Source organism: Cricetulus griseus, chromosome 2 (assembly GCF_003668045.3).
Source record: "Cricetulus griseus strain 17A/GY chromosome 2, alternate assembly CriGri-PICRH-1.0, whole genome shotgun sequence".
NCBI classification, from domain to species: domain Eukaryota; kingdom Metazoa; phylum Chordata; class Mammalia; order Rodentia; family Cricetidae; genus Cricetulus; species Cricetulus griseus.
The window spans coordinates 144427749-144451560 of NC_048595.1; the positions used below are offsets into that span (position 1 = coordinate 144427749).

The 23812-nt window shown below is 37.7% G+C and overlaps 1 protein-coding gene across 3 annotated transcripts in view; it reads left to right on the forward strand.

The window, feature by feature from the left end:
* The window catches only part of Ube2w (ubiquitin conjugating enzyme E2 W), a 57887-nt gene extending 36611 nt beyond the window's left edge, over positions 1–21276 (forward strand). Inside the window, exons 4-6 of one of the 3 annotated variants that reach the window (XM_035440001.1) lie at positions 17–172; positions 4121–4196; positions 19051–21276. In XM_035440001.1, the coding sequence (XP_035295892.1) occupies positions 17–172; positions 4121–4196; positions 19051–19151 (333 nt within the window). In that variant the 3' untranslated portion in view covers positions 19152–21276. Of the gene's footprint in view, positions 1–16; positions 173–4120; positions 4197–16079 lie in introns of all 3 variants that reach the window. The other 2 variants (XM_027398805.2, XM_035440002.1) reach the window with 2 other exon arrangements.
* Positions 21277–23812: the final 2536 nt, after the last annotated feature.

Sequence of the window (23812 nt, forward strand, 5' to 3'; positions counted from 1 at the left end):
TTTTATTTCTTCTTAGGTCATGTTTACTGGTGAAAATATTCCCGTCCATCCTCATGTGTATAGCAATGGTCATATCTGTTTATCCATTCTAACAGAAGACTGGTCCCCAGCGCTCTCAGTCCAGTCAGTCTGTCTTAGCATTATTAGCATGCTTTCCAGCTGCAAAGAAAAGGTAGGACTTTACAATTACTCCCAGTAATGTCTCCTCTTTCAGCATAGGTAGGTTAACAGTTTCAGTACATAATTATTTGTATTTGAAGGAAGACTCATGTTTTTTGATTTTAAATTACAGTGAATGACATTTTTAGTAACAAATTAGAAAGTTATTTTATTATCTTTCATTCTGAATAGTCTAGAAGACAAATACAATGTTTTACACGTATTTCTAAATTACAGTTTATTGAGTATACAACATGCTAGCAGTGTGGGTAATAACTAGACCATAGCTGTCTTTGATCATTTTTAAACAGATCATTTGTGCACATGTTCTTGATCTGAATTTTATTTCCATGAACTGCCACAGAGTAAAAGTGTACAGCACATTCCTGATTTTAGATTTCACAGTGGCAAAGTGAGAAATGAACATCCCCTTAGCTCTTTAGCCCCCTTTGCCAGCTCCCATCCAAGGCAGCATTTCTCAGAGTTTCCCAGAATCCAGAGCTTTCCTGTCTCCGTGGTTAAATTGATGGAATGGTGCCATTTACCAGCAGAATTTTTGGAACCTTCTCTCTGGCTTTCCATTATTTACACACAGATTTTTGTCTATAATGGAATTGGTTAAAATAGGGAGCTCTGAGGGTGTGCATTTTTCTTTAGCAGATTGCTTCTCTGTTCTCCAGAGTAAATTCACCAGATGTTTTATTAATTAGAATTTAGAGACGCCTTAGGATAATAGCTCATTTTTAAACAGTAGGTTGTTTAGAACTGGGAGCACCTAGAGTCACTGTTTTCACTGAGTAAGTTTCTTGAATGTTAATTCAAAAGAGGTTTTTTTTTGGGGGGGGTGTGCATCAAGACGGTTAGGCAGTTAAGTATGCTCTTTATGTAAGCCTGACAGTTGATCCCTAGAGCCTACACTGGAAAGCCAGAACAGAGGAAGTTTTTCCATCATCACCACTTGCAGTGTGGCACACATGTGTGCCTACAAACACACATATTATTATTATTATTATTATTATTATTATTATTATTATTATTATTATTTAGAGAATTTGAGACAGGGTTTCTCTGTGTAGCTTTGGAGCATATCCTGGAACTCACTCTGTAGACGAGGTTGGCCTTGAACTCACCACAGAGATCCGCCTGCCTCTGCCTCCTGAGTGCTGGTATTGAAGGTGAGCACCACCACTGCCTGGCTATAATAAGATATTTCTAAAAAAATTTTCTTGGTGTCATTTTTCAAAAAGGAGGTTTTTTGGTTTTGTTTTGGTTTTGGTGGTTTTTTTTTGTGGTGGTTGTTATTTAAATAAGTACAGGGAATAATAGGCTAAATTGTGTTTGCTTTTTTCTTTCAGTTGTAAGATGAAGAGCTATTTATTCAGTTTTTATGGACAATATAAGAAAAAAAATCCCATCATTAAAATTATGGTGTTATTAATTAAAAGACATATCCCCATTCAGAAATACTAAAATGTGAAAAAATTCTTTTAGATGAAATATGATACATGAGTCTTAACATTTTTAAAATTATTCTATTTTTTATATGTATGTGTGTTTTACCTGCATGTATGTCTGAACACCATGAGTGTGCTTGGTACCCATGGAAGCCAGAAAGGGCATTGAATTCCCTGAAGCTAGAGTTACAGATGATTGTGAGGCACCATGTGGATGCTGGGAATTGAACAAGGGTCCTCTAGAACAGCTAGTGCTCTTAACTGCTGAGCTGTCTCTCCAGCCCCCTTAGAATCAGTGCAACTTTAGTTTCTTCTGCATTTTCAGGTTGTAATCTGGCTTTATTGAACCAATAGGAGTTGTTAGAAATGAGTCTCGCTTATTGCTTTAATATTTTTCCTCAGTCAGCCCGAGTGTGCCCTTGCATGAGCGCACACACACACACACACACACACACACACACACACACACACACACACACACACACACACACACACACACACACTCATACACACACACACACACACGCTTTCTTTGGGACAGAGGAGGTTGTTCTTACAAGGACTTCTATGTTCCTGTGATGCTTCACAGTGAGTTGGTAACTATAAGGTTTGATGTGCACCATGGTCCCTGGTGATTCTCTGCCCATTGCTCCTATATGGCCTGATGATTGTTGGCTTTTGTGTGCATCTACACTGAATGTTTTACACAAAGGCCAGAGAGTGACTGTTGATCTGTATGTTTCTCATCCTTTTCTAACTGTTATTGTTCTATTCACCTTCTGGGTTGCTGCTAATATTTTTTGCATACTGTAATATAAAACTAATCATTTCACTAACTTTTTGATAAACTGTTTTAGTAGAACTGTTTGATAGGTTTAACCATGATGATAATTTAAGAGTCAGAATTTCTTTGAGTTTGAAAAAATAAAATATTTATTAGAGCCCGGGAGTGGTGGTGTACACCCTTAATCCCAGCACTCTGGAGGCAGAGGCAGGCACATCTCTGAGTTCAGGGCCAGCCTGGTCTACAGAGTGAGTTCCAGGACAGGCTCCAAAGCTACAGAGAAACTGTCTTGAAAAACCAAACAAACAAACAAACAAAAACTCATTTACTAGATACTTGCTAGTTTTAACCTTTTAAGTGCTAGGTAACAAGAAAAGGAAATAAGTAACTTAATTTTGTAATCCTAATTTTTACAGAAATTTTTTCAAATTACATCAGTGTTATCCTGGAGTAGTTAACAAATTGTACCCAAATAGTCTTTTTGTTGTTGAATGAAATCACTGTTGATGTGAATTGGTAAGGGTGTCCTAAGTGTCAGATGACAGACAGCTAAGTCCATGAGCATTACAAGTGTCTAGTAGATGGGCTGCATTTTTTTCCCCTGATAGTCTAGGTTGTCCATCACACTCAGTACTGCTTTATGGATGGAACTTTCTTAAACAGTGCAGCTTTTGATCAGCCTCAGTAGAAGAGGTAGTTTTCTTAATTTCTCATCTTCATTACTCTAAATAATTAAGTCTAAACTCCTCAAAAGATATTTAATAGGGAAAGAAAGGCACCGTTTTATTAGAGTCACCGTAAAAGTTGGCCAAAAGCAAGGGTAAGGCTATTTGTCATGCTTTAGAAGCCATCTCTCAATGTAGCATGAGTATAAATTTGACATTTGAACTCTTGACAAAAAGTCACACACGTAATTTTCATTCAGGGTCTCTCCAGTTTTGGTTAGCATCACTCTTGGCCAAGGTGTCCTACAGAGCCGCTAGGTTTTCTATATTCTTCCAGTCTGGGCAGGTGAGGAACAAAGCCATCTGTACACACATGAACTAAAACTTCTTTCTTCTTCAATGCTGTTTGAAGCAATATGGTTTGCTCTATCCTTAACACATTACAATAAAAATAATAAGCCTATGTGGACACTTGAAAGTTGTCATTAGTTTGGTAGGCTTTTTGTTTAGTTAGTTCATGTAAGTAGTCATTAAATGACTTGATGGGAGAGATAAGTATGAAGAATCTGGACAGCATGTACTGGAACCAACCTCTCCCACACCCCCTTAAAACAATTGAATGTTCTTTTTTTTTTTTTTTTTTTTTTAAAGAAGCACTCATCTTTTACATACCAGTCCCCCCATTCCCTGGACCTCCCATCCTCCCATGCCCTCCACTGACCCCCCCCAACCACCCTCCCACCCACTCCCTAAGGATAGCGAGTGAGGCCCACCATGGGGGACCATCAAAGTCTTTCACATCATTTTGGGGAGGGCCTAGGCCCTCTTTCGTGTATCTGGGCTGAAATAGTATCCCTCCATAGGGAATGGGCTCCCAATGTCCTTTTGTGCTCTAGGGATAAACACTGGCTCCACTGTTAGAGGTCCCATAGACTGAGGCTCATCCATTCTTGAGTTGCACTTTCAGTGTTTCTATTGTTTTTTTATTTGTTTTGCCAACTCACTTTTCTCTTGGTCTTTTTCTTTTAGAACTTACCTAGTTACTCTATTTGTTTCAGAGACGACCGCCAGACAATTCCTTTTATGTGAGAACATGTAACAAGAATCCAAAGAAAACAAAATGGTGGTATCATGGTGAGTAGTTTTTATCTGTAAGGACAAATATTTGGTACTTAATTTAAAAGATGATGTAAGACTTGGAGAAAATGGAGGATTAATTGAGGTAACTTTTTTTTGTAAAACTACGTCTTAGAATCTGGGAAACTGTAGACATTAGACTAAATTTTTAAAACAAAATATCCAAGAAGTAAAATTAACATTAATTACTTTAACCATTTTGGTACAAAAATGTAGTGTCTTTTGTTTTGTTGCACTTTTGAGGGTTGAGATGATTTTGATTATATAAGTCTGCCTGTCCTGAAACTAGCTATATAGACCAGGCTGACCATGAACTTGCAGCTATCCTCCTTGCCATTACCTCCCAAGTGCTGGGATTAAGGTGTGTGCAGCTGTGACAGACCAAAGTGTATAATGATCTTTATCTTTAGAGCTAGCCATGGGGAACCCTTTATGTGAAGTAGAAGTTCTGATGCCTTATACACTCAATTTTGCTGCTTTTTTTCTTAATTGGAGGCAATTACAGTAAGTTATATGAGTTCCATTAGAGAGGGCTTCTAACAGCCTGTCTTAGTATTCTCTGTTGCTGTGAAGAGACACCATGACCGTGGCAACTCTGTAAAAGAAAGCATTTTCAGAGTTACAGTTTCAGAGGTTTAGTCCATTATCATTATGGTGTAATAGAGACAGGAGCTGCAACAGTGGCTGAGGGCTACATCCTGATCATAGGCAGAGAGAGAAAGACTCTGGGCTTGGCACAGGCTTTTGAAGCCTCAAAGCTAAAGCCCACCTCCAATGACACACTTCTTCCAAAAAGGCCACACCTCCTAATACTTTCAAATACCACCATTCCCTAGTAACCAAATCTGTGAGCCTATGGGGCTATTCTCTTTCAACCCCCTCCCACAGTTGTTTTTTAAATATTTGAAGTTATTCCCATTTTGCTTTATGAAGAAAATATTCTTGGTAACTTTAAATTTCTGTTTTTCTTGTTCAGGGGATAATGTGTAGGTGTTTTGTTGTTATTGTTGTTTTGTTATTTTTTCTTTTTCCTCTTTTGTGTTTTCAAAATAGGACTTCTTTGTGTAGCCCTGTCTGTCCTGGAACTCACTCTGTAGACCAGGTTAGCCTCAAACGCACAGAGATTTGCTTGCCTTTACCTTTGGAGTACTGGGATTAAAGGCATGTGCCATCACCACCTGACACAGTTTCAGTGTCTCTGTTTAACAGTCTTGGCTGCCCTGGAGCTTGTTCTGTAGACCAGGCTGGCCTCAAACTTATAGAGATCCCCTTGCCTCTGCCTCCTGAGTACTGGGATTAAAGGTGTGAACCACCACCACTGCTTGGCTTGCTGGCATCATTTCTAATCTTAGTGCTTTCCTAAGGATATAGTTTAAATTAAAAAGCAAATGCTTACATTCCCAGTGGACTTCCTTTTCCTTTGGTTGGAAATGGACCCCCTAATCTCATTCCTCCTAGACAATTCTATCACTAAGCTATATCCCCTTTTATACTTCTGAAGCAGGTAAATAAAGATCACTCCTTGTGATATTTATATCCATAAAAGTATTTATTTTCCTGGTTTGGCCTTTTTAAAAAAAATTTATTAGCCTAAAGAAATCAAGTTTGGCAAAACTTAATGAGAATATGACCTTTTCTATTTGTCTGTCTGTCTGTCTGTCTGTCTGTCTGTCTATCTATCTATCTATCTATCTATCTATCTATCTATCTATCTATTTATTTGGTTTTTCAAGACAGGGTTTCTCTGTGGCTTTGAAGGCTGTCCTGGAACTAGCTCTTGTAGACCAGGCTGGTTTTGAACTCACAGAGATTTGCCTGCCCCTGTCTCCCCAGTGCTGGGATTAAAGGTGTGCACCACCAACGCCCGGCCTTCTCTTTATTTTTTTATTCAATGTGAAGTCTTCTGTGTTTTCACCGAAACTGTAAATTTAAAACTTAAAAGTTTCCAAGAGCTCGGCTAAGATGTCCAGTGTAGATATAGTGGCTCTGTGCCCAGTGAAAGCAGGCCATCCCTGAGGGCCATAGAAATATGGGCACCCAGTGTAATAGGAAGGGAAATAATTAACATAGACCGAGAGGGACATTGTGAAAGAATCCTTCATGAGAAAATAGATTTCATTTTTAGGGTATATTATTTACAAATTGCAGGTATAGTCAAATGTGGAGGTTCATACTTGTTATCAGGTGTTCATGATCATCTTACGCCACATGTGAAGCAACTTGAACTACATGAGACCCTGTGTCCCAACAATGTCCCCGTAAAAGACAGGCAAGGAATTATAGGCTTATGTAATTCAGTAAAAATCTAGTAGAGTAATGGGGTATATATTGTATAAAAAAATTATAGGTGGGGCAGGTATGGTACATGGCTGCAGTTTGCACATTGAGAAGGCAGAGACAGAAGACAGGGAACTGCAAGCTAGCTTACTCTGAATGCTCAGTGCCTGTCCCAGAAAACACCCAAACTTAGTTATAGAGAAGAGGGAGGATGAAATCAGAACTCTGAAGGGTAGTAGTACAGGGATATTATAATGTAAGAATAGATCATTCAAATAGGATTATAATTATTTAAGCCTGATATGTAAGATTTAAGAAATGCATCATATATCAGGAGGTGAAAGATTATTAGTAACTGGTCATCTTAGAAAATTGGTAAATATTTTAGAAAAGAAATTTACAGTTTATTTGATAAAATATTTCCTGTGGACTAAGTATTTTTTTGTTTTTTGTTTTTTTTTTTTTTGTTTTTTTTTTTTTTGCTTTTCAAGACAGGGTTTCTCTGTGTAGCTTTGGAGTCTATCCTCTATCCTGGCACTCGCTCTGGAGACCAGGCTGGCCTCACAGAGATCCCTCTGCCTCACAAATGCTGGGATTAAAGACGTGCGCCATCAACGCCTGGCTAAGTATTTTAAAATACTTTCTAAAAACACCATTACGTAAGAAGGGAGGATTTTCTTAAAATTAGAAGGCATAATAGATCCAGGTTTGGCACATGACTGTAATCCCCATATTTACAAATCCAAGTCAGGGGGATGTACTGAGTTTGAGGCAAGCCTTGGCTGCAGAATAAGATTCCGTCTCAAGGTAGAAAAGAAGAAGAAATGAAATACTTATCTCTATGAAAATGTAAAACATTAAAAGCAAAGGCAATTTATGAACTTATTTAAGAATAAGCCATTGACTGGGAATGTAGTTCAGTGGTAGAGCCCGCAGCTGATATGTGTGCAGTCAGTCCTGAGTTTGATTCTGAACCCCAACCCTGACTCAAAAGAATTAATGACTTTAAATAATAGCACAGGTAAAAATGCACAAAACAGTATTACAAATTTAGGAGTTTTGAAACTCATAATTCTGAACTAGCAAGTTACAACATGAGTGTAATGCAGATGATAAGATAGTAAACGGTAGTACAGCTTTCCATGTTCTGCTGATGCATGTCACATGGTTACAATTGTTTTCCTTTGTGGTGTTCTTTTTAGGATGTCACACAGGAGAATAATGTGTTTTGTTCATATCCATTCCCACTCTTTCCCACTATTTCCCTCCTCCCCCACTTTTTCTCCTCCCAACTTTATGTGTTCTCTTGCATCTCTTTGTTCTTTTAAATCTAGTGCATCCACGTAGTGACGCAGGATGTGCAGAATGTAGGACTACCTACTAGAGCAGTGCTTCTCAACCTTCCCAATGCTTTGACCCTTTAATACACTTCCTTGTGTTGTGCTGACCCCCAACTATTCAATTATTTTGCTGCTACTTCATAGCTGTAATTGTGCTACTGTTATGAATCATAATGTAAATAACTGTTTTCCAATGGTTTTAGGCAACCCCTGTGAAAAGGTTGCTCCACTCTCCAAGGGTCACAACCCACACACATGTTGAGAATTGCTGTACTATAACATAGGTAACTTCAGGAGCCACATCTTAAAAAACTGATGGTTCCTCACTAGGTAGGGATGAGACTTTTTCAACTCCCACTGGCACCCAAGATGAGATTTTGGACTCATACAGGTCTTACGTATGCAGTCACATACATTATAAGTTCATGTACTTATTCTGTGAGTATGCCGTGGCTTGTATGTGGAGGTCACTTTTACCCACTGATGTGCACTTTTACCCACTGATCTGTTGTTTTCAATTACATGTAATTCTTTTTAAAGTTGCTTTGATTTGTTGATTTACAGTGGTTCTTTTTATTTTTTAATGTTTTCTTTCTCCAAACGAACCCTGAACACCTGAATAATCTTTATGTACCATTCTCCTTTGATACAAATTTACTGCATATATAAGTTTTATATGTACTCTTGACAAAGGGGCAGTGTTTGCTGTTAATTGAGATAGGAGAACAGGTATTGTGTTATCCCACTAGGAAGCTGCAGAACATCTTGTTTGGATTTTTCATCATTTATAAGAAGCTAAAATCTTGGGCTAAAGAGATGGCTCAGTGGTTAAAGCACTGAGTGTTCTTCTGAAGGTTCTGGATTCAATTCCCAGCACCCACATGGCAGCTCACGGCAGTCTGGTGCCGTCTTCTGGTGTGCAGATAAAGTACCCGTATACATAAAATTCATAAATAAATCTTTTAAAAACTAAAAAAGAAGCTAAAATCTTTTAACAGTTGGACCACAGTAATCTTTCCTTTGTGCAGTTTTAGGCAGCTTAAACTAACAGCTCATATTGAGTTTGCATTGTCTTATCAGAGAGATAATCATACTCATTTTCAAAAAGTGTACCCCATTAGCTTTGTTGGGACTTTTCAGGTGTCAGTTTATCTTTTGCCTATTTAGTAGGTTCAATTCCAGAAGCGCCTCACTGATCATGCTGTCAGGAAGTGTGCATCAGTGTTCTGCTCTTTGCCTGTCTCCCTTCCTCCCATCCTTCCTTTCTTCTGACTGCGTAGTCCTGCTGGCCTGAAATTCATTGTGAAGAACTAGTTCTGTTGCCTCCTAAGTGCTAGGATTGAAGGTTTGTGCCACCATATCTGGTTCAAGAAATACGTATTCTTGCAGATGGCTTTTATTTTTCTCCTTATCTCTGAGATGGAGACTTACTGAGTTTTTCAGACTAATCTTGAATCCTGAGCTCAAGAAATTGCCCCTCCTCACCTTTGCTGCAATTGTAGGGGCGTACTGTCATGGCCTTCAGAGTTATTTCTTAGCTGCCTTAGGGTTCCTATTGCTGTGATAAAATACCATGACCAAAAGCAGCTTGGGGAAGAGAGGACTTTACATACAGTTTTACACACAGGTCATAGTCTGTCACTGAGGGAAGTCGGGCTAGGAACTCAAGGCAAGAACTGAAGCAGAAGCCATAGAGGAACACTGATTACTGGCTTGCTCCTCATGGCTTACTTAGCCTGCCTTCTTTTACACATCCAGGACAACCTGTTCAGTGGTCAATATTAACCAAAGAAATCCCCACAAGGCAATCTTATGGAGACATTTTCTTAATTGAGGTTCTCTCTTCTCAAATGACTCTAGCTTGTGTCAAGTTGACAAAAATGAGGCAGGACCTAGTGTTACCTAATTCTCAAAGGATTGTAAGGACAGATCCAGATTCAGGGCCAAGAGTGGGATGTACCTCAATCAGGTATATGCTTAATATGTGTGAGGCCTGTGTTCAGCACATACATGCATGCTTGCACACACACGTGCACACTTACAATCAGGAATTGGATAAACTCTTTCTCCCCATTGTTATTTTTTTTAATCTAATTTATAGATCTCTCTCTCTCTCTCTCTCTCTCTCTCTCTCTCTCTCTCTCTCTCCACACACACACACACACACACATACAAACACTCCACTTAGCATTTCAATTTTGAGGGACTAAGTGGAATTATGTTGTAGATATCCAGCTCCACAGCCATCCTGTGTAGCATGAACAGCATGCATGTGTCAGAGTGTGCTGTATAGATGCAATGAAAGCAGATAGCCTAGAGAGGTTTGGTTGAGATAATGATGTGTGCTCTAAAAGGGGCTTCTTTTTTTTTTCCTGAAATATTTCTTTTTTCTTTTTTTTATCATTTTTTATTTGAATTAGAAACAAGATTGTTTTACATGACAATCCCAGTTCTCTTCTCCCTCCCTTCCTCCCTTACCCCCCCAACTAAAACCCTACCTATCACATATCCTTTCTTCTAATCTACACCCGACTCAACCTTTCTGCTCCCTTATGACCTTTGCATGCGTCCTCTTCTTCCCTTCTCATTCTTTTAGCTCCCTCCCCCCTCTTCCCATAATCCCCTTTGCTCAGGGGATTATGACCCTTTCCCCCTTCTCTATGGGACAGTGTTTGTCTCTTTTAGGGTCCTCCTTGTTTACCGGCAGTGTGGATTGTAGGCTGGTAATCCTTCACTTTATGTCTAAAATCTACATATGAGTGAGTACATATTATGTTTGTCTTTTTGTGATTGGGTTACCTCGCTCAGAATGGTTTCTTTGAGTTCATCCATTTTCCTGCAAATTTCAAGATTCCATTTTTGTTGTTGTTGTTGTTGTTTTGGTTTTTTTTTTTTGTGCTGAGTAGTACTCCATTGTGTAAATGTACCACATTTTCTCTATCCATTCTTCGGTCGAGGGGCATCTAGGCTGCTTCCAGTTTCTGGTTATTACAAATAGTGCTGCTAGGAAAATGGTTGAACAGATGTCCTTGTTATATGAATATGCTTCTTTTGGGTATATGCCTAGAAATGGAATTGCTGGATCTTGTGGTAGACTGATTCCCATTTTCTTGAGGAGTCTCCATACTGATTTTCAAAGTGGCAAGTTGGCACTCTAAAAGGGGCCTCTTAGAGTCAGGGGAAGACCCTAATAGTGGAAAATTACAAGTCTGAAATCATTCAATCTCCTGGTGTTATAAAGGGGAGGGGTGCACTCAGCAGGCAGGCCAAAGTTGAACTACCAGATAACAGAGTTAGGTCTTCGCTTGTCTACATTATTATTTAGAATCTCTTTAAATTTAGGTTCCTCTTAGGTTACTGCTACTCTATTTTTATACCTCATACCTTGTATTGATTGCTTTTGAGGTTCTTTGGTACACAATGGCTTATTAAAATATAAACGGTTATCAGATTAGGTAGAATTTTGGAATATAAGAAGTCATGTTGGTATTGTTACTTGAAATTAGAACCACTTTCCAGAACGCTTTGCTTCTAGTTAGGTTGTATCTGCATTGGATGTAAGCATATCATGTTGCTAGTTAATGCAGGGGTTACTCTGCTCTGAAAAATAAATTGAGCTGAGACAATTAGGGCCAGAAATTGAAAGCGTAATCAAAATAGGTTTGTGAAATAGATGATTCACTTGAGCATGCAAATGGGTTTGGGAATTTGCCATGATTCAGATGCGTAATCTTCCTTATATAGATTTATATTTTTGAACAGATGGATAAATGATTTAGAACCCATACTTGTTTTTCATTCTTTTTTAATAAAATTTTCTTTGAGAATTTCATACAATGTATTTTTATCACATTCACATCCCACTCCTCCCACTAACTCCTACCAAGTTCACTCCCATCTCTCGGTCTACCCCCTCCCAACCTCATGCGCCCCCCCCCCCTTAAGCATACGCACTGAGTCCATTTTGGGACACCCATATCCTCATGGGTAAGGCCAGCTGCTGGAGCATAGTGGACCTACCAGGTGCCACACTACTAATTGAACAGATTCTCTCCCATACAAGATGTCAGTTGTCAGTAGTTTCTCAGTCAGGTGGGAGCTTATGAGCAGAACGGTCACTGGCTTGATTTTGTGCAGATCTGTGCAGGCAGCTAGAGCTGCTTTATACTCATGACTGCACCAATAGACCCCAGAGTCTTTTATTGTCAACCAGACCCGCTCAAAAAATTATACATGGCAAAGTTACAAAGTATCATTTTGTACTAAAAATATTACAATAAAAGAACTACAATGAAGTAGGCAACCAGAATCCATTAATAATAGGACTTGTTTACTGAAATCAGTATTAAAATATTGATCTCTCATAGGCAGTATTTTTCCAGAGGGGAGTAACAGACCCTTGACTGTTGAAGTACTCATACAGTGATGTGTTTAGTTAAACATTAGGTTAAGTTCACACTTAAGTGTTAACATCAGAAACATAGGTTTACAGGCAATGAATGTGACAGTATAGTATTTAGATAGCATAGTTAACAAATGGATGAAGAGCTGAAGTTAGTTCAGTGTTTATGAGCACTGGCTGCTCTTCTGAAGGTCCTGAGTTCAGTTCCCAGAAACCACACGGTGGCTCACAACCCTCTGTAATGAGATCTGCTGCCCTCTTCTGGCCTGAAGGCATACAGCAGACAGAACACTGTATACATAATATATAAATCTTTAAAAAAATGGATGACTCTAATATGGGAAGAAATTGAGGAATCTTTTCTTTAGAACCATGGGCTATATTCTAGTTCTGTCCAGCTGGGAGCATTCCTGTGGAATTAAGATGTTAAGAGGCTGGGGATGCATGTAAAGTTGTCTTAGATTAGTAGTGTTGAACTCTTTGGGCCAAGGATGTAGCTCAGTCAGTAGAATGCTTGCCTAACATGTGAGAAGCCCTGAGGTCCATCTGCAGCATTACATAAGTGCTGGGAGTGGTGGCACACATGTGTCATCCAGCCTTCTGGAGGTGGAGGCAGATCTTCTATATCTCCAGTTCATATGCCTCAAAAATATAAACACCTTTTTCTTCCTTTATAGCCTTTGTCCATAGGTACCAAATTTACACTAATTGTGAACTTTTTAAAAATTCGTTTTACATTTTTTTTTAATGATTTATTTATTTTATGGACATGAGTGCTCTATCTCCATGTAAAACTTTATTCCAGAAGAGGGCATCAGATCCCATTGTTTATGGTGGTTCACCATAACAGTTGCTGGAAATTGAACTCAGGACCTCTGGAAAAACAGCCAGTGCTCTTAACCTCCATCTCAACAGCCCTTGTTTTACCTTTTAATGCTACAAAGTAACTAAATCCCTGAATGTAGAACTTGAATGGTTTAGCAGTCCCCTGTCTCTCCTTGTGTGACAGTTCTGTTACCTGCTCTAAAATCTTTCTTGACTCCATTTGTCAAAGGAAAACTAATTCTCTGAATTCTTAGGTGATAAAGATTAAATATTTTGTCTGTTTTGCTGTGGTTTTCTTTTAGTCTTGTGTCCTTAGTGATATTTATGGAGGTGGGGGAAATGCAATGACCCTTCTCTAGTTCTCACAATTCCATAACTCAGTGAAATCAACTGTGGTGGGTGTGAACTCTGGAACCAGCAGTTTGTATGTTATATTGGAGAATGTGATTTCCAGTAGAGGTTTTGGTAGTTCAGAGAGGACTGAAACCACTATGAGATTTTTTTTTTGAAGGTATTACATTGCCAACAGGTATTTTAGCTGAGAGGTAACCTTTTATAGTTGTGTATTTGTCTTGACCCAAAATAAGCTTTACCCCATTGTTCCTGTGTGTGTGTCCACCTTGATATCTATAAATAATCTTTGCACAGAACTAGAAAACTATATTCCTTGAAGGTTTTTTGTTTGTTTGGTTTTGCCTCTTAGTTATGAGACAGCAGGGTTACAGTTTTGACTCATACCCATGTTTATACCAGTTTATTTGCAGACTTCATTATGTATATTTATTGAGGAATTACAACCTTTTAAATCCCTGAGAGTCCTGCTATTAGAGATTATTCAATTCTAACTTAAGAACTTATTTCATTTCCACAAAGCTAAGATGGCAGGTAGCACCATATCAGACCTAAATTATTTGAACATTTGATCCAAGATGGAGATTGGGATATAGAGAATAGCTTTAGGGATTTCAGAACCATTTTAGTAGCACATTTTACAGAAGCCTACTATGCTGAGAACTTTCCAGAACGAACAACCATTAATAAAGGTAAATTTATGCTGTCATGTAAAACATATGGTATGTCTTTAGAGATACAAACTTGTTTTTACTTTACTAAATATCATGCCTGATTGAATTTAGTCACTTTCTTGCTGTATGTATTGTCGTCCGCTTCATTTTAAATTTTGTCTCAATACTGTGGCATATTAGGTAGAATTCACCACACTGTAGCTTAGAGATTTAAGGCTGGTGAGCTGTGGTGTTTATCTCAGTAAAATACTTTATTGAGCTGGCATTCCTATAATCCCATCTACTTCAGAGGCCAGTGTGGGCAGATTGTAAGCTTAAGGCCAGTCTGAACAGTTAGTAAGAGCCCATCTAAGGAACCCCCGGCAACCAAACAAAAACATACCCCACACTATACACATAAAAATCCAACCCTGCCACACACATTAAGAAAAAACAAAATGACCCAAAATTCGAACACACACACATGTGCACAAAACTAAAACATTACCTACTTGAGAAACTTCTTATTTCTGTTTGGTTTACATTCACAACAAGTATATCTTCTTCCACATCCACAGAAATAGGTACTTTGATATGAAACATAAAAGATATAAATTATTCATTTGCTGTTGTCTTCAATATGTCTTTTTCATTGGAAGGTTTAGTCATGCCAGTTAGCACATGTCTTTAATCTTAGCACTTAAAATCTGGAGGCAAGAAGATGATTTCAAAGCCAGCCCTGGCTATTCAGCAAAGTTGAAACCCACTTGCACTGTATGAGCCCTGTCTCAAAAAATTGTCATATTTTGGTGTGTGTGTGTGTGTGTGTGTGTGTGTGTGTGTGTGTGTGTGTGTGTGTTGTTGTTGTTGTTCATGTTCTCAAAGGTCAGAAAAGGGCACCTAGTCCCCTGGAGCTCAAATTACATAAGTTATCAGCTACCCACTGTGGGTGCTGTGGATAGAACTATGATCCTCTACAAGAGCACTTAACCTCTGGGCCATATCTCTGGCCAAGACAAGCCTGCTTTGTCTTGTTTTGATAGATTTTCTTGCATGTATCCTAAGCTCTTTGTCTATTGCTGGTGCTGGGAATTGAGCCTAGGGCTGTATATGTGTTTTTTTTTTAAATTAATATTAAATTGTTATATCGTTGATTATGAAATTAAATTGCCCAGGATTAGGAAAATACTATGTCACTGACCTCTATCACCAAACCATGATTTATTTTTAAAATCCAGTTTATTTGACCATGTATATAATCTATAATTGAATTCCCCTAGAATAATGGACATGATTTGGTCTTTATCAGTGGAAATTGTATTAGTACTACATCAGCCTTGACATGGAATTATTTGTGAAACATTTGGTCAGTGCTTTGAGTTTTTCCTTTACAGGCTTTCACAGCTCTTAGTTGTCACTAGTCTGAAGCTTCTTTCTTAAAGTAACTAGTCCTCAAATTCCTTGGATACATTTTTTATTAAATAAGTTTTGTGAAGTCATGGATCCTACAATTATGTACTATCTAAATATAATATGCTGAGGCCACCAGAAGGGATTATAGAATAATTCTCTAGGGTTTTAAATGACCTTGCACATGTTCTCAAGGGACATTAACAGCATTAAATGTCTACTGATTGATTTGAAACTTGTATCATTGTTAGAGAGTTACCTCAGAACTAAAACATGATATATTATTTTGTGTAAAATGGCATGTCTGCTTACGTATTGCTTATGGACAAACTCTCTTACGATATGTTCTAAATATGTGCTACTTTATCATATCAATTTCTTGTTTTAAATTGAAATAATATACTAATCTTATATTTTAAAGTTTTTGCAAAGTCTCATTTCCTTGAAAGAATAAAGGTTGTGTTTGCCTGAACACAAATTTTTATCTGTAACAATTGAGAGAGGCAATTCAGATCAGCCATATTCTTGCTACTTGCCATTATTTCTACATGAGATTAACTTGTAGATTACTTACTTACACATGCTTAACTTTTTAATTATCTTTTTTCTCCTTTTCTTAAAGATGATACTTGTTGATGCCACTGTTATCATCCTCGTAGCAGAAGATAGTCCTACTGAGAAAATGAGCACTTTGATCATTCAGTCTTTGAACTTTAACCTTTGACTGGAAGTGACCTATAGGCAATGAAGACTACTTCCTTTTACTGCATTTTTACTCGTGTGCATTCTGGGCGCATGTTGATCGCTGGCTCAGTCCAGGCAACTGACATGCTTTTATTAGTCATACAGTATTAATGCAGGTGTCAGGAAATGTCAAATATAATTCCATTTTTTATTTTTATTTTTTTAAGCTTTTGGAAAAGTTCCAGGTCCTCATGTATTGTGCAATAACAGTGACTTCCTCAGTGGTTTGGGGACGTTCATTGCCGGCAATGGACGTTGTAACAGGAAGAGTTTTCTTAACTCCTGCCACTCGGTGATTAATGCATGATAGGGCCTATGAGATGAATTTATCGGCTATCGTGGGATTATAAGGACAGTGAGGGATCCAACATTACATTGAAAGTCACCCCAACTGTTTATATTTGGATTCTATGCACTGTGATCCTAAGGCAAACAGCATGAAATAACATGCATCTTTACAGGACCGTAAGAAAGATCATTGCGTATTTATTTAATTGTTTATATCTGCTGTCAAATTGTTTTGACATGGAAAGTTTTCAAGGAACATTGGCAGAGAGGTACAATATGTTATCCCTATGGTGAAACTCAATTCATTTGTTGTATATAGTCCTCAATCTCTGAAGTAAAGGTGTGAATAATATAGGGTGTGAATGGTTTAACCAAGGCTTTATTTTGGAAGTAAAAATATGGCAGTGATGCTTGAATTACTGCCACTCATCATTTGGGCCTGTTATTTTTTTCCCAAGTATATTACACTCTGTTACTTCCCGCTAGCCATCAGCATGAGCCCTACTGCCTAAACACTATTTCATTTATTTATGTTTGGAAATCCATAAACATTTTTGTTTGTAATCTTGTTTCTTTTGTTACATTTTAAGTTGTTTGAATGTTATAATACTTTAATTGAAAGACTTTTGTCAAGTTTTTTTCTTGTAAATTTTCTTTACTTGTATCATCTTGTCCTTCAATCCTGTACCGTAAAATGAGAAATACATTTTTGACAGAGGCTTAATGTTTTAACAAAAAAGTGTGGACATTTTTATTTTAAGATTTTGGCAAAAGAACACTATAAAATGATATGTTTGCTTATTTGTCTCACGCAACCATAGAGGTTTTCTTGGAAGAACTTGTTTGTTGAAAAGATTTTGCTTATAGCTAGATGAAGTTTTTCTATCTTGTCTGTACCTGTCTGTCTGTCTGTCTTTATCTAATCTATAAAACAGTTGTTGGAAAGGTTCCATTCTAAGTACCATGTACCATGTAAGTTAATGATGCTACAACTAGGTCTTTTTAAGAAGCAATTAATGTATTTTATAAATTACCTTTTCACATATGCAAGATCTGTTTTTATGACAATGTTATTTTTACTAATGCCTTACTGTTGCACTCTTTTTGAATATCCTGCAGTGAATATATATTAATCAATTTGGGCTTAAAAATTAAAGCCAATTGGCTGAAAGGTCTGATATATGTACCCCCATAAAACCGTCTAATTGATAATTGGTAAAGAATATTTTAAAAATTGTTTTTAATCTCTGTGTAGATGACATTTTGTAGCTTTGTACATGTTGTTAATTAAGGGCATATAATTTTACACTCTAAAAGTATAACTGCTGAACTCAGGGGTGGGTAGACTTCAAAAATATGTCTGCTGTAGAAATAACTTGAAAAAAAAAATTAAAACCATGGCCAGCCACCAAATTGTGGACACTGTTTATACTGCTAGGTAGCAATGATCATTTTTAAATATTATAAGCATTTCTCTTCTGTCTTGATGGGATATACACAAGTTCTCACAGTGATCATTGTTAGTTTTATTAGTTGGCCTATTTAACATAAAAAAATCTTTAAATTCTTAGTTTTTCACTGCTTCTGATAGAAATTACAGCTGTAAATTAGGTGTTCCCGTGTTTTATGTCACTACTCTAAAATACTAATTAACGTGATCTTTTTTCAGGGTGGGGTGGGGTGACACAGGGGGACTCTTCTCTGAGTGTGTAGTCCTCTTTCTAAAATCCTTTCGTAAGAAGTGACCTGTGACATTTATTCACCAAAGGAATCGATAAACCAGGTCAGGCATCACAGTGCTGTAGTGTAGAGGAATAGCTTCGTTGTTTTTATATGTGTTTTAATATTACCTCTGTATATACAGATACTATAAAATAGATTCAAATGAAATGGGGGGAAATAGTAGAAAACCAAGTAATTTTAGTTAACTTTTGGTTCCAAGTGAAGAAAATAATATATCTAAGATACAGGAACATCAACTGTTAATAATTCATAATCAGATTAACATTACTCCCTTGAATTTAGGAGTCATTGAAAATTCTTTTATGCTTATATTTAATTACTGATATTATTAAAAGACATAAGGTGTATATCTGGGTCATTGTTCAGTTGAGGGCAAGTTGTGGCTTTCAGTAAGACAGATATTTTGCTGTAACATATTATTGAAATAGAATTACAAGAAATTTACATGAAATATGCTGAGTTCATTCCCTCCTCTCTGCATTCCTGCCATTGAGTACTAGCCTGCAACATTATGTTTTACACTTCCAGGCTTTACACTTACACAAACACATTATGTTTGTTTCTCTTTCTCTTACATATTTATTTTAGGCCATTCTGTTTTGCCAATTTTTTAAAGATGTGATATATGCAATTTCTTGTTTTTGCAGTTATGAATTTGGTGCCCTTCCTTATAAATACAGACAAATGCTGTGGGTTTTATGGAGAAAGGTTATTTTCAGTATTGTGTTAAAATTTTATAAAGATACATTCTGTAGCTGTTCTCTTTAGGAGTTAATATTTACTTCTAAAGAATGTATAATGTGTAATTATCCTTTTAGCCAGCGGAGAAATCAAGAAAGGAATGACAGCTTATATGGAGTCAACAGTTCAACTGGAGAAGGATGGTAATCCTTGTTTCTTTGAGTTGGAATACAGATAATCTGTTATGAAGTATGAAGTAACTAGAGTGATTTACTGTTTTCTCCTTCTGATCTTGAATATATGCAAATACACACATCATTACCTACTATGGCTAGTAACTTCTTGAGATTCTAAAACCGATATCTAGTGACTGGTTTGTTCCATCAAAGATAAATTGACAGATATGGAAATGATTAGTGACAAGAAAATGGTGTGTAAATATGCTATTTCTGGTAATGAAGTCTTCTTTTAAAAGCCTATGTTTTTGAGAATTTCGATATTTAAAACTTGTTAAAACTTCCTAGAAGTAGAGTAGAAAAGGAGGTACTGTGTATTCAAAGGTTTTATTTTTTTGTTTTTGTTTTTTAATAAAAAATTCAGTGTCACTAGGTCTCAGCTTTCATGGTTACTGCTGCTTATATTTTCCATTTTTATTAGTTCTTTTTGTATGTCTTAGTTGAAAGGTTAAAATTTGTAATTATGTTTAATTGTATATGCATGTAAATAGGTTTTCAAAAAGTACCTTCCTGAAGATTCATTACAGTCTGCCGGGTTGAGGTGTCACTCAGTGGCAGCTGCCCTGGAGAAGCCCTGAGCGCCATTTCATTTACACCAGCCACAGAGCCCAGCAGACAGCCATCTTCCAGTTGTTTGTTGCGCCAGGAGCTCTTATGCCTTGGCGCATGGTTGTGGTCTTCGAAGCTGCTCCCACCCTTGTTGTTATCCTCCTTAGGTCTTAGCCTCCCTTTGTCACCTCCCCACCCTCTCTTCTCACAGATGCTCCATGTCTTCCACAGTTTCCTTTTCTGACTTAGAAGTTAGGTTTTTGTTTTTGTTTAAAGTTAGGGAATCTAGAGGAGGAAGATTGTTAAAATTACATCTGAAACTTTTTAAGAAATTAAAAAATACTTTCTATAAAATAGATGGGGTTTTTTTATACCTAACTTCATCTTATCAGTAGGTTGCTAAATGTATTGAGTATTGAGTAATTAACAGAAATAAGCCGAGAGCTGTAGTGGAATTTCTTACTAGTGACATGGACAGTTTCTACTTGTTTCCTTCTAGATAGGGACTTTTCCAGAGTCTACTATTTCTCAAGTTAATTAAGTTCTTACATTTAAATGTGTTATTTTCCTGAGATTATTTGTGGGTGATTTTTTTTTTTTTTCTCAGCATAAAATATTCATGAACTCAAAGGCAGGACTTTAGGTATAACTCTCTTCAGAGGCACATAGAATCAGAATGTTTCAGACTTGGTTCTGTGCCAGTGCTATGATCTGGTAAGTGAACTAATAGTCGTAATTTCAGTTCTCTGATTTATTCTTAATACTTATGTTTGGTTATTCGTCTCTGAGTGATTATAAGATTGTCGATAAAGTGGTGCTGCTCTGCTTTGATTGTGTGAAAGGAAGGCCTGAGTAGACCCAAGTCTCTCCATCCCTCGGATCTCCATTGCACCTTTGAAGAGCTGACAGGCAAGCAGAGTCAGGTCTTGCTGTCTTTGGGCACACACAGCCTGGCTTTTCAGGACTGCAATTGCCATCATGTAAGTTGTTTTCTCATATAAAGCATATTGAAAACTCTTCCTGGACTTTGTGTGACACATAACTTGTCATAAGTTTTGGTCTACAGAAAGACTGACCAACTCCACTGTCTTAAAGCCTGAAAGGGGACTCTGAAGGCATTTTGAGATTTTTATCAAATGCCACGAAGGTGCAAGTGTCTTCATAATAACAGCATATTCAGATAAATGCAAATTGCCAGGCACACAGTAAAGAATTTTTTGAGTGGAATTAATTACCTAGTAGTCAAGAACTAATAAGTACATGTTTGGGTCAAATTGAATTTGTCCATTTTGTTGCTGCCATAATTTGTTTGGTTCACAATATAGATTGTGCATTTGATTAGGAATGGAAGCTCATGCTTGAGAATTTGAATAGGGTGGGTATATATATTTTATAAATACAAATTTCAAAAATATGTAACTACTTTTTAAATAGAATGTAAATGTTAAGACAGACAAATTTGTTATATATTTTTCAATACATGTACCAACCTTTTGTTAGTTGAACATAGGTTACTTTGTGTGCTTTATGGAACTGAGTAACTTTTAATAATAAAGCAGTTGTCATTTGCTCTCCCCACCCCCGTATACTTGAATACTAAATTGGATAAGTACTAGAGTTGTTCTCTTTTAATTTACAATAATGTAAAATTTAATTTGTGTAGTGGTTTTTGTATATGAAACCTATTGTTTAAAAGATGATGGAAACAAATAGCATCTATTTCCAGAATGAGTGCATGTCATGAAGGGTATCACTAAAGTTGCTTACTCATAGGTGGTCATTACTCTGTAGTTGGGGGTACTATATGTTTCATTGAAGCCAGTCCTGGCCATGTGTTATACCCGTGCCTGTAATCCCAGCTACTCTGCAAATACTTGGGAAGATTATCACCTATAATTCAGGAGAGCCTGGGAATTTACTAAGACCTCCTCCCCAAAATTTAAAAGGGCTGGCAATGTAGCTCAGCACTGTCTCCTGCCTAGCCTCAGCCCCTGAAACGGAACAAAACTAAGTCTTACTAAAGAGTGGCAGGGCAAACTGGGTGGTGATGTCGCATGCCTTTAACCTCAGCACTTATAAGGCAGAGACAGGCGGTTCTCAGAATTTGAGGTAAGCTTAGTCTACATCATTCCAGGACAGCCAGGGCTACATAGTGAGACTCTGTCTTGGGGGAAGGAGAAAAATCCAAGTTAAAAAAAAAAACAAAAAAAAACCACACAAGTGGCAGGGGAGGGGAGGTTTTGGGCACTTTGAATTGCTTAACTTAAAGGTGTTAATAAGGGTACAATGTAAATTCCTGGATGTTTTTGTGAGTGTACCAACTGCTCAGCTGAGTGATTTTTTTGTTGTTTGTTTGTTTGTTTTTCAGAAAAAAACAGGGTTTCTCTGTAGCTTTGGAGGCTGTTCTGGAACACTCTGTAGACCAGGTTGGCCTCGAACTCACAGAGATCCACCTGTCTCTGCCTCACAAGTGCTGGGATTAAAGGCGTGCACCACCACTGCTGGGTGGAAATGAGTGATTCTTGAAGCTACAAGGAGAGAGAAGGAAATGAGCATAAAGGCTGTTGCTACATCTCACTCCAGGCAGGAAGGGGACCTGCTTGTCTACAGAACACCTTAGTCATCTATCAGCATACTGTTGTTGCAGCCCTCGGCATTAGCTCAGTAGATGGTTAAATAGTGCAGCAGCTTGCTTTTCCTTTGCCAGTCTCCACAGTCCTTAAAGTAGTTTCTGCTTCCCGTAGGAGGTCTGCCTTTTCTCCACTAGTTTTGCGTCTGTTAAAGTCCTTCCCTTGACATTTGGTGCATTCATATAAAGGCAACATGCAGTCCAATTAAAACACAACTGTGTTGAAAGGTCAGATGATAGTGTTGTGTACTTAAGTAGCTAAGACCAGAACCACAGTGCTCTACTTCTGCCTGCAGTGTTTTATTTCTGCCTTGCCCTCGAAGTATGCTTTGATTGGTTGTTTTTTGTTTGTTTGTTTTGTAAGTACTGTTGGATTAATGTAAGGCGCATACATAGGACAACCTGTGTGCCTTATCTAGTAAGGTACACCAGTAACTCTCCTTAGGGAAAGGAGTAAAAATCCAGGCTAGCAAGTACCTTGTCATGTCTACCTCACCTTTGAGGACATTGTAGATGAGTATGTGTCACTGGGCAAGAACCTGAGTATGGATGCCTATGTCCTGCATATATTTAACTCAACATGAAAAGACTTCGAATCTCTACTCCTATTCCAATAAAAGCAAATTCCTATCTTTCCTGTAGTAATTTAATGGCAGTGTTTTCTGTTCTGACTACCCAAAGAATTCGACACTTCACTGAATCCTCTCTCACATTTCTTATGAAGTCTTAGTGAATCTAGCCTTAAAACATCTCCCGTGTCTCTAGTTCCCTGGCCTTTATGGGTGTTTAGTACCTGTCTAGAGTTCCCAGGCTGCTCTTGGCCACTACCAAGCTTTGTTGCAAAGTCATAGTAACATAAGACTTGTAGTATATACTGCTAATGTTCTTGGATCAAAGGCCCAGCAACTGGTTTTCTTTTTTCTTTTATTTTTTAAGGTTTATTTTTCCTATGTATGAATGAGTGTTGTGTGCATGCTTGTGCATGTTTTGCATATATGTATGTGTCCATGTTTGGGTATTGTCTGCAGAGGAGGGTTTCTGAACCTCTGAATCATTGTGAGCTGCTCTATGGGTACTGGGAACTGAATCCACATCCTTTGCAAGAACAGCAAAGGCTGTTAACAACTGAGCCATCTCCAGCCCCAGCATCCACTTTTCTACCTGAAGCTGGTGATACGTTAACATTCAAGTAGTAAAGCTAGTCATCCTTGTCCTGTCTTTCCTCCCTGCTACCTGTCATGTAGCCTGTGTCCTCTGCTCATAGGCAGACCACTGCAATTGTATTGGTGATCCCATCCCATAAGAGAGAATACTTCGAACATTTAGTAAATGTGTCTTGAATTGATTGTACTGGTACCTCTTTTTAAATATTTGTTTATGTATATGGGTATTTTGTCTGCATGTTTGTCTGCACACCAGAAGAGTGTGTCCAATCCCATGAGACTGCACTTGTAGACAGTTGTGCTCTATATGCATGCTGGGAAT